At 33.1% G+C, this 13480-nt stretch overlaps 1 protein-coding gene across 2 annotated transcripts; it reads right to left on the bottom strand.

Annotated features, from left to right (window-relative positions):
- Positions 1 to 7293: 7293 nt before the first annotated feature.
- On the bottom strand, positions 7294 to 13046 carry LOC126876188 (omega-amidase NIT2-like). Of its 2 annotated transcripts, none has more exons than XM_050639040.1 (6): positions 12955 to 13046; positions 12721 to 12867; positions 11973 to 12157; positions 11419 to 11587; positions 10955 to 11188; positions 7294 to 7920 (listed from the first exon to the last, which is right to left on the bottom strand). In XM_050639040.1, the coding sequence occupies exons 1-6, from the start codon at positions 13037 to 13039 to the stop codon at positions 7709 to 7711; spliced, it is 1032 nt and encodes a 343-aa protein (XP_050494997.1). In that variant the 5' UTR covers positions 13040 to 13046; the 3' UTR covers positions 7294 to 7708. The 2 variants fall into 2 exon arrangements, with proteins under 2 accessions (XP_050494997.1, XP_050494998.1); XM_050639041.1 differs by lacking the exon at positions 7294 to 7920 and adding an exon at positions 10445 to 10803.
- Positions 13047 to 13480: the final 434 nt, after the last annotated feature.

Below are 13480 nucleotides of genomic sequence, written 5' to 3'. Positions count from 1 at the left end.
CTGTAAATATAAATATTTGAATAAATATCGCGAATTTCATGTTGCTAAAAGATTTATACTATTTATTCGTAAATAACTGTTGGATATGTTTAAGTTGAAACCACTGCATTAGGTCTTTTTTCTTGTTTAAAATTATTTGTATTGGTAAATTGAATGAAAGTTCTAACATGTAATTTGTTCTTCTCTTATAAATAGTTTACGGAGGATAAAGCGTGGGTAACTCACGACTGTCGCGATCATGACACTATACATACCTATGTATAGCACGTATACTAAGCTAACTAAAATAGCAAGTCAGAGAAATGGAAACTTAGGAAAATCTAAAGGAAGATAAAACGTTCGAGCCTTGCCAGGAATATAAGATGCTAAGTAATCTTCCTAAGTAATCTCCTCCAGCTTTTTCTAGTTTGATCAATAATTATTAGTACATGTTAGGAAAATAAATAGAATTTTTGTTCTCAAGCGAGGTATAATTTAAATTTTGTATGTACACAAAAATGTTAAATATCTGTAATAAACATGGTATAATCAATTTTTTTACATAAAATTATATTGTATAGGCTATTGTTATTTAAACATTTTAAATTGGATGAAGGAAAAAAATGACGCAAATAAAACGTAGGACATTTTAATTAAAGAGACTAATATAGAGATTTATCTACTTAACTGTGATTAAATCATCTCCACTTAACGCTCTACCTCTTCTATTAATTATGCTTCGTTAAACTATGATTACAGAGGATGGGTTTTTTGATAAAATGACATTCTGACAAATATATATAGATCGATATATATATAGATATAGATAGACAAATATATAGATTCTTACAACAGTAGTTATGAATGAACAGTAGTTATTGTATCAATTCCGTTCTTCAGAAGCTTCATTTGTGAAAAGACAATTCGCCAGAATATGGATTCACTGTAGTTATAGCTGTAGGATTTCAATCTAGTTGACAGACTTGCTTTACGTAGAGAATATCTGTCTCTTGTTCTACCTTATCGCGATTCTCTCCTCATCTTATACGCTTTGTCGAGCAAAGTAATATTGGCATATATCTCGGCTCTGGTTACAATCATTAGTTTCCGCCTAAACGGTTAGAATCACATAGCTCGCGCTCTACTCTCGTTTATTCAACATTCAGGCCATATGGTCGCATGCGACGAGTTTTATGTTAATTCCGACCGATTACAATACCTTTCTTTCGTTTACAAGGAACGACGAGACTGGCAGTTGCGTGATTTCCAATGCAAAAGCCGCGATATCTGCACGATAACCTAACCTCAACCGATTTTGTTGTACTATTCTTATGTGGACTTCGTTTGTACCACAACTTCGTCGTAACAAAAATAGAATACGTAGAACACGGCATTCCGTTATGCGATATTGTCGATTCCTAACATCCGAAAAATCAGAGATAATTTTTTCCCTACAGTTGTACATTTGTGTGAAAAATTACGAACGTAAAGTTGTTTGGTGCATGCACAGTCCTCCCCTCCCCTGCATTTGCGTGGACATGCTAGAAAGATTCACTTTTCCACGGTGAAACTGTATGAAATGTATTATAATTTCATTTTTACAAAGGTCGAACATCCTACTATGCATAAATTTAATATTAATATAAGCAGGTTTCGTGTTAAGTATTACATCTGACGTATAAGCACACGTGTGTACGAGCCTTGGTTTTAAATGTCTTATAGTAGACACCGAAAAGATTATTCAGTTGGATATCTGACTCAACATCAATATTTTACTAGGAGATAACATGTTAAGAACACGTTGGTGGATGGCATGGGAGATGATGAATGAAGACATACTTCTGTGAGATACATAAAATAGTAGTCAGAACGTATTTTGGCGCTTGGGGACAGCAACAGCTGGTGATACTGTCATACACCTCCATTTATAAACTTTCGAAAATCGATGTGACCTTCAAACTTTAGTGTATTCTGTTTCACAGCACAAAATGTTTCCGAAACGTACGTTTATTGTTACAATGAACTTGACTAATGGCTCTGAAATACTATCCTTGAAAAAACAATGGGGGAATTGGAGCAAAAAAAAGAAGGAAATAAACAAAGACCTTGTTGGTTCGTAAAAATAAAATATGCTACAGGAAAAACTTTTTCCAACGGATTGAGATGCGACGAGCTTTAAAAGCTATGACGCGAATCGAGCGTTTGTCTACAAGAGCGCATTTTCGGTGGATATATAGATATACATGTATATGTGACGAAATATACTAAAGCAATATTGACCCTTTGTCGCTGAAAGTATCAAACTACAAAACTTCCTTTCAAATTTTCAGAATAAGGAAATCAGGATCATGATAAATAATTGGAACATAATTAAAAATAATATATCTTCTCTATAAGATAATGAATACATTGGTTCATTTAATTTTTATGGATATTCAAACGCTTCTGTGAAATAAAACGTCAAGATTATAGAGTATAAAATTCATAGCTATGAAATAACTAAAACTCTGATGTATTATTAAAAATATACGTTAGGTTGTATGTAGTGATACATACAAAGATTACATGTACAAACCCATAATTAACACAATGCTACCGCAACCATTCTGCAATCTACCTTGCCCAAAACACTCTTCCAGTCACCTCCAAACTCTTCAATTCTCTCCACCTAATCACCCACAAACCATTCACAAACATGCAATTCTCGACAAAAGAAGAACTTATCGTCAGTTGTCCTTAACATCTCGTTCATTCATTTGGTCCCTATCCCCCTATTTCCTCCCACCGTGATAATCGCACTACATTTTTCCACATTTTCTACATTTTTCTCTATTCTATTCTCTGGATGACCTGAATTCTCGAGCAGTCGAGTGACGATTGATCTGTACAATTGATCGATTTCTTTTTACTACAGCCATGCAGAAAATTTCGCCTTGGAAAAGAATGTTGTGATTTCGAATGTCTGGATCACCTGAAGAACGTTACCGGAAGTGGTAAAATTTATGTCCTTGATTATGATGAATCCTCCAGCTCCTCGACTCAGCGACAAACGCTACTCTGGGTGATGAGCGTAATGGTGCTATTGCGGCTTGTTTAATTTTTCAACAAGGATCCAGATGGCGCCGTTGACGGAATTCTTTCGCTATAAACGTCAACGATCAACATCAGCCATCAGGCAATTTCATATTTGTGACTTATTTCTTCTGTGTTATTTCTTCTAATTTTATTGTTAGTTCTTCAATTTGTATTCCAAAAGATTGAACTCTTTTTACGTGCGTGTGTGTTTTTCTTTTTTTTGTAACTCGTCGAGTTGCAATTCTAATTTTTGCACTTCCTCCTTCATGTCCTCTATGTGTTTCTCGAACTCTTGTGTCGTCCTGTCTTTGTCGGAACATTCTACTTGAAGATCAGCGAGTTGATGCTCGGGATCGTAATTCAATTTTTGGTCGTTAGCAGTAATAAGCTCACGTAACTTCACTTTTGAACTTGATCTTGTTTGGTCTTGATTGTGTTTTCGTGGTGCTTGTGGTGTTCTAAAAGTAATCGTCACGTTACTTGCATTTTTAGTGCACATTGATACACTGCACTCTGCAGTTCTCCTATTTTCAAACTTGCTTCATTTAAGGTAACTTTATGAATTTCCGATTGATGCTTTAACATTTGATGTAAGCCTTCTATTGCTGTTTCACGTTCTTTCAACTGTTCATTAAATTCGTTGTTTAGCATATCCACTCGAGAAATTCCGAGTTCTTGAGCATCGTTTCTTCTTTTAGAAATTTGGCCTATTTTCTCTCGCCTGCTGCTACATGTTGCTGTCATTTTATCAACTTCTTTCTTCTTTTTTTTTCTTTTTTTTTTTTTCTTGAACTTAAAATCTTGATTTAAGGTTTGTGTTTCACTATATGATTTATTATTATTAACTAGTTCAACATTATTTTCAGTAGATTTTTTTTTCGCGTGATTTTTATACTTATTTAAATAGTTTTACACGAACAAATGCATCGTACGTCAGATATACCATTTTTAATAAATTGTCGCCTTTACAACTCGAGTTACCTCTGAACGAGTCGCATGATTGATCAATAAGCCATGAGTAATTATGCAAATTCAGTTTTTTTTTCATCTATCTATCTGAATATTATAACAAAGACTTTACATTGAATATTTTATTAAAATTGTAAGTTTTTCATAAACGCTTCAAAATCCACAGTCTATTGATCAACTCCTCTATCCTTTCTCTTTCTCCTCACTAAAATAGATAAATTCCTAATGTAGTTTGTGGATAATATTTCTTTTTTTTTTTTTTTCTAAAGCAAATCACATTTATCATCTGATATATTTTTTTAAATAATTTCTGTCTGTACATTTTCTTCTTTTCCCTTACTCCTCTTTCTCTTTCTAATGAATTCTTTTTATTCCGTAAAATAGTTTTTGTATATTCAATTTTGTTAAGTGCAATCCTTATTTCTGATAACTTACTTTTATTAGATAATTCTTGTGAATCTTCTACTACATCTTCCATATCATTTTGAGTGCGGCTTCTACCTTCAGTAAATTTAATATCTTGAACCGTATCATTAATTTCAATAGCTCTTTCGGTATCAAGTAAATCGCACTTATTATTTAATATACCTTTTGAATTGACTTCTGTCTCTGTAGTTTCTTCTTCTGTATCTTCTTCGAGTTTTCTTCGTTCTTCTAATCCACCTTTCTCATTTTCTAGGATCTTCCTTGTTGTTACGCCGCCTAAAACATCTGCACGCCAGCCCGCGCCAGCTCGCACCACCGGACAACAACCAGCCTGCGTAACGTCACTTCGACCCTCAATAAACCTAAGGACCCACCATAACTTTCACTTCCCTGTAGTGTTTCGCCATGTGTCTTCAATCCGTTTGTCTTGAAGAATTTCTAAAGCTTAAAAATATTCTCGAAACACAGTCGGTTTTTAGAGAGGTCCTTGGGTTTATTAGACGTACTTAAAACACGGAGAAAACGGGTATGCACCCATTAGGAAAATCCGAATAGCCCTCTAATAAAACAAGCTATGTTTTCCTCACGCACACAGTCATCTATCCACCACGATGGTAGGAGACTTCCTACTCATCCCTTCGAGCAGTAGTGCAGGTCATGACCAATCGACACCGCGGTTCGTTACCCTCACTTTTCCTAACGAAAGTGGGGACAACGAATCCGCGTTCTTTAGGCACAGGGGCATACCCACACCGAACTTTTCTTCTGTATTAGAAAAAGAGCGACAGTCAGTCTAAAAACTAACGCCTAACGCGGCAGTCTACACATAGCGCGAGAGTCGCATACTTTACGAAAATCTTTTGTCGGTTCTCGGTGTTGTCGAACATACATCTTCTCTCCTAAATATATTATAGTGCTAAGTACATTAATACATTAATCTCCATTATAAGAGCCCTGCTCTAGCGTACATATCTATCACATCTTCGTGCGACAAGTTGTTAACTATTTATTTCTCTACGTCAGTGTAATCTGTAAAGTGTTGGAAATATATAATTTATAATTCAGTGAATCACAGTGTTATACAAACTCAATCACCCCTATTATCTCAACGGAAATCAGGGGATCGATCAATTCGTGGTGTCGATTGATATAATCGTACGACCCCCGTTGACGTCTCTCCTCGCGGTTACGTCTCCCCGCAATTGGTCGGAATTTACACTTGTATTTTCATCTTCTTTAACTTCGACTTTATCCGATCTCCTAGGTCTGCCTCTATGTTTCGCTTCATCAGTTGCTATTACACCCGTTACTGCATTATCATTTTCTACAGATTTATACCTATCGCTATCACTAGCTGTGTTCGTTAAAAGAACTTCCCTTCGTTGACGAACTTATCAGTTGTTTCGTTTTCACTATCTGAAATTGATTTTTGTTTAACACCTCTTTTTTCTTCTTTGGCAAATTTATTTTCTACATTTTCCGATGCCTTTTGTTTATTAATTATTTCAGACTTGTCTTCGATTAATTTCGTCTTTAAAGCGCTTCGCAAAATTTTATTTGTGTTTGATTGTCTGGTTTGATTATAAACAATTTCTTCAAATTTTGGCGAAGTAGCAGGCTTTGCAGCAACATTATAACGACTGCTCCGTTTACTACTATCTAACATAGATGGAGATGGATTCTTGTCATCTTTATTCTCTAAAGACTTCTCTTGTGTATTAGCATCTAAATTTCTCGACATAAGATCTGCTGAAGTTTTTTATTCTGTAGTGTCACACGCATTTTTCGCTGTCATCATTTGGTCTTCTTCTATAAGCAAATGTTCATTATTGTAAGCATTATCTCTTGCTTTTTGTATGGATTCTAATGATATATTTTGTTCAACGTTGTCTATTGATTTTGTATCATTTTCAGCAGTTGATTTACTAACTGCTTCTAATTCCTTCGTTTCAATTTGGTTTTCTTTATTTGTATCGCCGTCCAAAATATTTCTCATTGAAATATTATCCTTCTTGTTATGATCTTTTTCTGCTTCTCCTAAACTTTTACTTTTTTTGTCGAACCGTTCTTGTAAATTTTGAGTATCTTGTGACGAAGATGGTGACAAATCATTATACAATACTGCAATATCTTCTTTCCTTCGTTTCACAGACTCTTTCTGGTATTCTGTTGAGCTATTGACATCAAACATTAAGTCTGTTTTAATGAAAATATAATCCTGTGAAGCGGTGTCAATTGATACTTTCTTTTCATAAGAATTTTCTACATTAGACTGCAATTCTTTTGAAAATTCTTTCAAAACCATTTCTTCATTTCCTACAGTAACGTCTGTTTTCTCCAAGCTTTTGTTCAAATTATTAGAAACTAAACTACCCTGATAACTCCGACTAGTCGCTGCTTTAATAGTCTCCTTTAACAGTTTTCTTAACTTGATTTCGTTCTGCTTCTGCATAGCGTCTAGTATGGCCCGAATACTTGGATCCACACCAGTAGCCATAGCCAAGCCGGTGAAAATTATCCTTTGTTCCGTGGTATATATAGGGTAAAACGAATGGTAGACCGCAGCATAGTGGTTTCCAACGATCCACACTTGTTCTAATTCCTCACTCAACGTCTTTCGTGTCCATTGACGTAGAAAAAAGTAAGTTATTGTAATATCGGAATATATTAAAGGTGTAATTTTGTCCGATTAATTATAATTTATTAATAATGGATTGAAAATACAGATATTACAGACAGAAAATACAGACAGAGAAACGATGTTTGATTAACAGGAAAACTAAATGCAACGCTCGTATTTACATCAAATAACTTGACAACTATTTGGTAACTCTCTCTCTCTCTCTCTCTCTCTCTCTCTCTCTCTCTCTCTCTCTCACTAGCAACTCTAACACTCGACAACACTCGCAACTCAATTCTAACGACTCTATGTTTCGACGTCTCGATCAACTCTGAACCTCGCCAATGCATTCCTGCTCGGTCCTGCACGCACACACACGCACGCACACACACACACACACACACACACACACACACACACTTTTCGGCTCACATACTCTGGCCTCTCGATTGCCACTCCTTGAAATATGAAACCGTACTTCTGTTTTGACGCTGCTTATCTTTTCTCGCGTCACTGTTACTAGGCGCTCTTGGATGTAAACAAACCACAAAAAGACGGCGTACACGGTGTTTTCTAATTTCAGCCGATCTCCAATCAAAGCTATTCTACGATATTACATTATCGTATAATAATAAGCTTTTAATCGTTTAATAATAACTCGTCAAGTAGAAATTCCACACGAAGCATTGTGAAGAATAATACTTGAAGAAGATCTATGTTCTTACGAGATTGGCTGTCTACAAGAACTTTGTTGGATAGATTGTATCGTTTGACGAAAATTTTATTGTTGAAAGTTAAGAAAGTTGGAAAGAAAACCCACGCTGTCTCGAAGATGTCTTGTTTTTCAGATGCTGTAAATTGACAAATAACTAGATATTAGTATTGACATTATTTGATGTCATATCTGACCTTAAAGTATAAATAAAATCAATCTAGGAATTAATGAAATTTCAAACATTTTTTCTAAGAAAACAGAAGTTTCGTTCCTCCTAATGAGTATCACATGATGCAATAGAAAAATAATTTGACATTGAAAATCGTGTCAAGATCAATTTCGAAGCTATAAAATCGTCTTAAAAAAACGCTGTGATAAAAAATTTTTTGACACCTTGTACAAAGGTGTATATCAACGTAAGTGTACCTGTATGTCTATATTCGAGATTATTTATCTATTCAAGATAGCAAAGTAAAAATACTATATAGAGGATTTAATTAATGTGTGGATCAACGTATGTATCACTATATGTAACAATAATATTGACTGTATATGTACGTGTGTAATAAAAGATTTCCGGTTTACAATGTTTACGATACTGATATAAAAATACCATATAGAGGATTTAATTAACGTGTATATCTACGTATATATCATTATATGTAACAGTAACATTATGTGCATATGCGTATAATATTGGTTAAATGTTAAATGTTAAATGTTAATATTGGTTAAATGCGTTAAAGTGAAATGTTATTTACCTATTCAAGATAGCAAAGTAAACATACCATATAGAGGATTTACTACTGTTAACACTCGGTATTCTCGTATTCAAAGTATTTAACCAAATAATTTGGGAATCCAGCGGACGAGCTTGTATTTAATATGATTATATTTAATATAACAACTTTACTCAATATACGCGTAGCATTTTAAATGTCATGAGGGTTGCAGCGGACTCAATTTTAATGTACCTCGATATCTTAGCTTCTTATAATATCCTAATAAAATGTTATTTATCGATTACAATTGTCCTGTCGTATTTTATAGTGTTTGCTTTATAAATGTGAACTTTATTCAAAAAGAGTTCATCGATGATTATCCATTACAGGTTGTTAATAAACCTGAATTATGCACAAAGGAATTGCCGTTAATAACTTAAGATTCTCTGCCCGTCGTACAGGGTACATATAGTAATTATTCTCGACGATCGTAACGTTTAAGTCCAATTCGAGCTTATAGTCCCATGCGAGTTAAACAACGACAATAGTTTGAATTTCTATTTGTTCGTTTGTCGTCTGTTTATACCCGGAGCACCTGCTGTAAACCAATACAAAATTTATTAGATCTATAAATAACACATATAAAACTTATTAATTTATAATTAATATAAAATAGGAGAGCACGAAACTTCCTATTTTATGGATATGTTAAATCTTTGTAAAAAATACCATATCATTAGTATCATTTTAATCGTTCTAAAGGATTTAGCCGCATAAAGCTGTGACCCTTGGAAGAATCGATGTTCACGCGTGACAAATTGAAATTGTGCGAAGGTTCCGGTACGAACATCACAAGCCGAACATCGATACCAGGGGCACAGGCACATGTTCTGGGTTCATTATATATTTATAAAGGGCTGACGATTCAGTGGATGGTCCGGGTAAATTTAAATTGTAAATGAACGCATTGCTGGTTTCAAGTAAAAGCCTGGATAAGAGCGGATATGGTATGAGAGTCTGTCGTGGAAAGGGGAACAGGCCGCTTTTATTTGTAAAGTTTGAATCTCCTCGATATTGAAGATGTTGAAGCTGCAAGTATGTATTTCATTTTAATCCATTCGAGACCGAGATTTAATTGTAAAACGATACCTAGGTGTCGGTACGATCTGAATGTTTAGTTAGAATGATTCTGTGTTTTACTCTCTCCAGGGTATCCTTTTCATACTTTGATTTTAAATCGATGACAATCTTAAATAGTATGCCTCATATTTTTAAAATATAAAATTATATACTATGTTATTCTATAATGTATTAGGTACAGTTATATATATATATATATATATATATATATATATATATATATATATATATATATATTATATTATTTATTACATATATATATTATATTATTATATATATATATATATATATATATATATATATAATAATAATATATTGAAAAAAATATGAAATTAACATGATATATACATTACTACATAAGTTATATATAAAATATGTATATTATACCCTTGCCTACTGACTGATATGAATTTCTTTCGGTCTCGAATGCGTTAAAAGAGAGCGCAAAGAAGACGAAATTACTTATTGTAATTAGTAAAACGACCTGAGAGGCAGACAGGTACAAGAAAGAAGGAATATTATATTAGCGGCATTATCATGTTTTTGCTCTCTTTAAGTCTTTCATCGAGACAGACAATCTACAGGTATTAATCGACCAATTTCTCCAAGCTGATAACTTCGAATTGATGTTTATATATAAGAAGTGTTATGTGTTAATCTGTCTAAATGTTTAAAAGGTGTTATAAATTAAATGTTGTTAAACGATACGTAATTGCCTTTTGATCGTAAATTTTACTATCAAGGGGTCTTTTATGTATGCGTAATCATTGTGAATTATAACAATTTATGTGATCGATATTAAAGGTGTTTAAAAGCATATTATTATTATATATTATTATTCTATTCTCCTATATTATTATCCTATATTATTATAGCATTCCTATATTATTATAATATCCAATTACATGTTGATACACAAGATATACAGATTATTATTTATAACGTTTTGGTTTTCTTAATTGAGTCATTCATTTAGTACAAATGATAAGAAATTAGTAATAATTCGCAAAAAAGGATATCGTAGTAGAAATATTATAAAAAAACATTTTCTGTTTTAGTGTAGAGTTACTCCTTCTTACAGACAGTGTCGTACAAATCTGTACGTCTCTGAGAAAATGTAGGTATCTGAGCCCTTACTTCCTCAACAACTTTTAGATCTGATAGAAAAAAGAAACATACGAAGTAATAAGTAATGCTTACTAATAAATTCAACAAATACAGAGGAAGATGGCTAAATCGATAAATTAACGAGACTAAAAATTAATTACATCATGGATCTCTCGCTTTTAATTTTAAGCTGTAAATTACCGATATCGGTGACTGCCATATTCTCTTGAGTTTCCAAATCGTAAAGAATCTTTCCCCAGGGATTGGTCAACTGTGTATGTCCCCATGCGACGTAACTTGCTGAAGGAACACGAGCCGGTGATATGCAAGCAACGTATAATTGATTATCATTCGCTCTGGAACGCTGAAGTAATGACCAGTGCAGTGGTCCAGTGGTCATATTGAATGCCGCTGGATATATCAGCATTTGGCAACCTAACCCAGAGAAGCAGGAAATATGAAGCCACCGAATACCAATTAACTTCGTAGTTGCACGGTTCACATTCCATCATTTCTGAATATGCGAGGACAGTCCTCTTATTGTGCTTTTAATTCTTTTATTTGTTTCATTTTCAGCAAATATACTGGTTTTTTAAATTAAGCTTCTTTTTATACAGATATTTAATTTTTTGCTAGTTAAGTATTGATCGATTAAGTTACTGTACCTTTGTTCCGATAAATGCGTGCCATTTCCTCGAATCTAATATCATAGCATATGCCAATACCTATTTTGCAGCCCTTCACATCGAACGTCGTTAGGGAGTTACCAGGACTGAGTGAATCACTCTCTCGAAAAGTAATCTTATTAGGAATGTCGATGTCGAATAGATGTACCTAATAACATAAAAATGTAGTCGCTAATTCTATTGCTGCAACTTTTGTAATTTAATATCAAAGTTACCAACTCCTAAACTTTAATTATTTTTTATTTAATAACTGACAGCGTTTTTATCACTTTCTTTTATTAAAAAATCTTATCATTTAATAATGTTTAAAAAGGAGAAAAAATAAGTATTTTCGTATGTGAAAAATTTATATTACACATTACAACAAAAATGGGCGTTTCCCGTATCATAACGTATTTTATAAACCGTAAATTATAGAATTGGTTATAGTATACGTATGTACATATGTATATTCCTAAATTATTCCTAGATAGAGTCACTTTCTTCACCCCAATATTTTCAAATTCAAAGCCATAAAGGAATATATTACTTACCTTTCGGTGTTTTGCTATCAAAGTTCCATCGGGACCCCAAATAGTACAGGTATTGTACAATTTATCGCCCTCTATTTCAGGCATCGTACCACCAACTACATAGATGTTGTTTTCTTTAGCTGCATTCGATAAAGCAACGCTCGTTTCACCATCAGGAATACTCTTGGCGTATTTTCGAAAGTACTCTGCATTGCAATATTTCAATTAATGAAAAATAACTGTCTTTTGTTCCAACCATAAATTAAATTGAAATTTTTGTCAGTTTTTTATTTTTTAAATTATTAAAATAACTAAGTTTTATATCTCGACTTAATTAAATATGCAATTACTTAGCTAACAGTATATATAATAAATTGTTTCTACAGGTTCAAAATGAAAAATGAATATTTAGAAATATTTAATTACGACAATGCTATTTGTGTTAGCATCAGTGGCTTGTTACTCTACGACTTTGCTAGTACTTTTTGAAACATAAAGTTAGTTTTCAATTAACACTTATACTAGAGGCGGAATTATAAATGCAAAATAATTGATAATACCAATTTATAAGTACCTAATTATTAGTATCTTAAAAAATATATTTATACAAAAATCACGATAATCATGAAAATGGGGAAATCCTATATTCTCGACTCAATTCACAATCTTTATGGAAGTATAAACGGTAAGGTAATTTGTCTACTTTTACTTTTTTCTATATAGTTGTTACACACATGGTAAATTATTGAAAAAAAAAACAAATTATTACGTATTCCATATGGTGAATTAAAGCATTCAGGAAGAGCTATAATATCAGCATTGCGCTCTTTTGCGCTAGAAATGTAGGAAACTGCCCGCTCTACATTTTTGCGTTTTACTTCATTTACTTCAAGTTGTACCAACGCCAAGCGAAATGCTAAAATGTTGGAAAAGTTAAATACATTCGGTTATATATTTCCCATACTTTTTATCTATAAATACTTTTTACATAGTGAATACTTACTCGACATCGTTCGCACTACTTGTTTAGCGATGTTTGTAAGTATCATAATGTTGAGGTTATGTATGGTACTACTCAATATCAACATTACGTAAGCAATACGCAGGGATTTTTAATAATTCTTGGTAAAGTTTAGGACATTAATTTTGATGTAATTGTAAACATTATTTGTTCACAATTTGTCCATTTACTTTGCAACAAAAAGAACGCATCTGCAAGCGTGTTAATCGGATAACGACGAACTTCATTTCGCAAACACCGACACGTGAAACATTTTGAAGTTACGTCGACGCGAGAGTAATTGGTTCCCTTAAATTCCTCAATTTCCATTTCTTTCGCCATGTATATTCGAGTATTGCATTTGAATTGCAGAGCAGTCGAAAGTAGAGGAGCACCTCGCCGATATATCGACAGGAACATGAATTTTTTTTCATAGGGCGAATATTTTTTCCATTGAATTATTAAACCGAGTCAAATTTTCAAACTCAACCACTTAATTTAATCGTTTTACATAAAACATTTCAATCTT

The sequence above is a fragment of the Bombus huntii genome, unplaced genomic scaffold, assembly GCF_024542735.1.
Source record: "Bombus huntii isolate Logan2020A unplaced genomic scaffold, iyBomHunt1.1 ctg00000067.1, whole genome shotgun sequence".
Lineage (NCBI taxonomy): Eukaryota > Metazoa > Arthropoda > Insecta > Hymenoptera > Apidae > Bombus > Bombus huntii.
The sequence above is the reverse complement of the archived record's forward strand: the minus strand, read 5'-3'. Positions and strand labels throughout refer to the sequence as shown.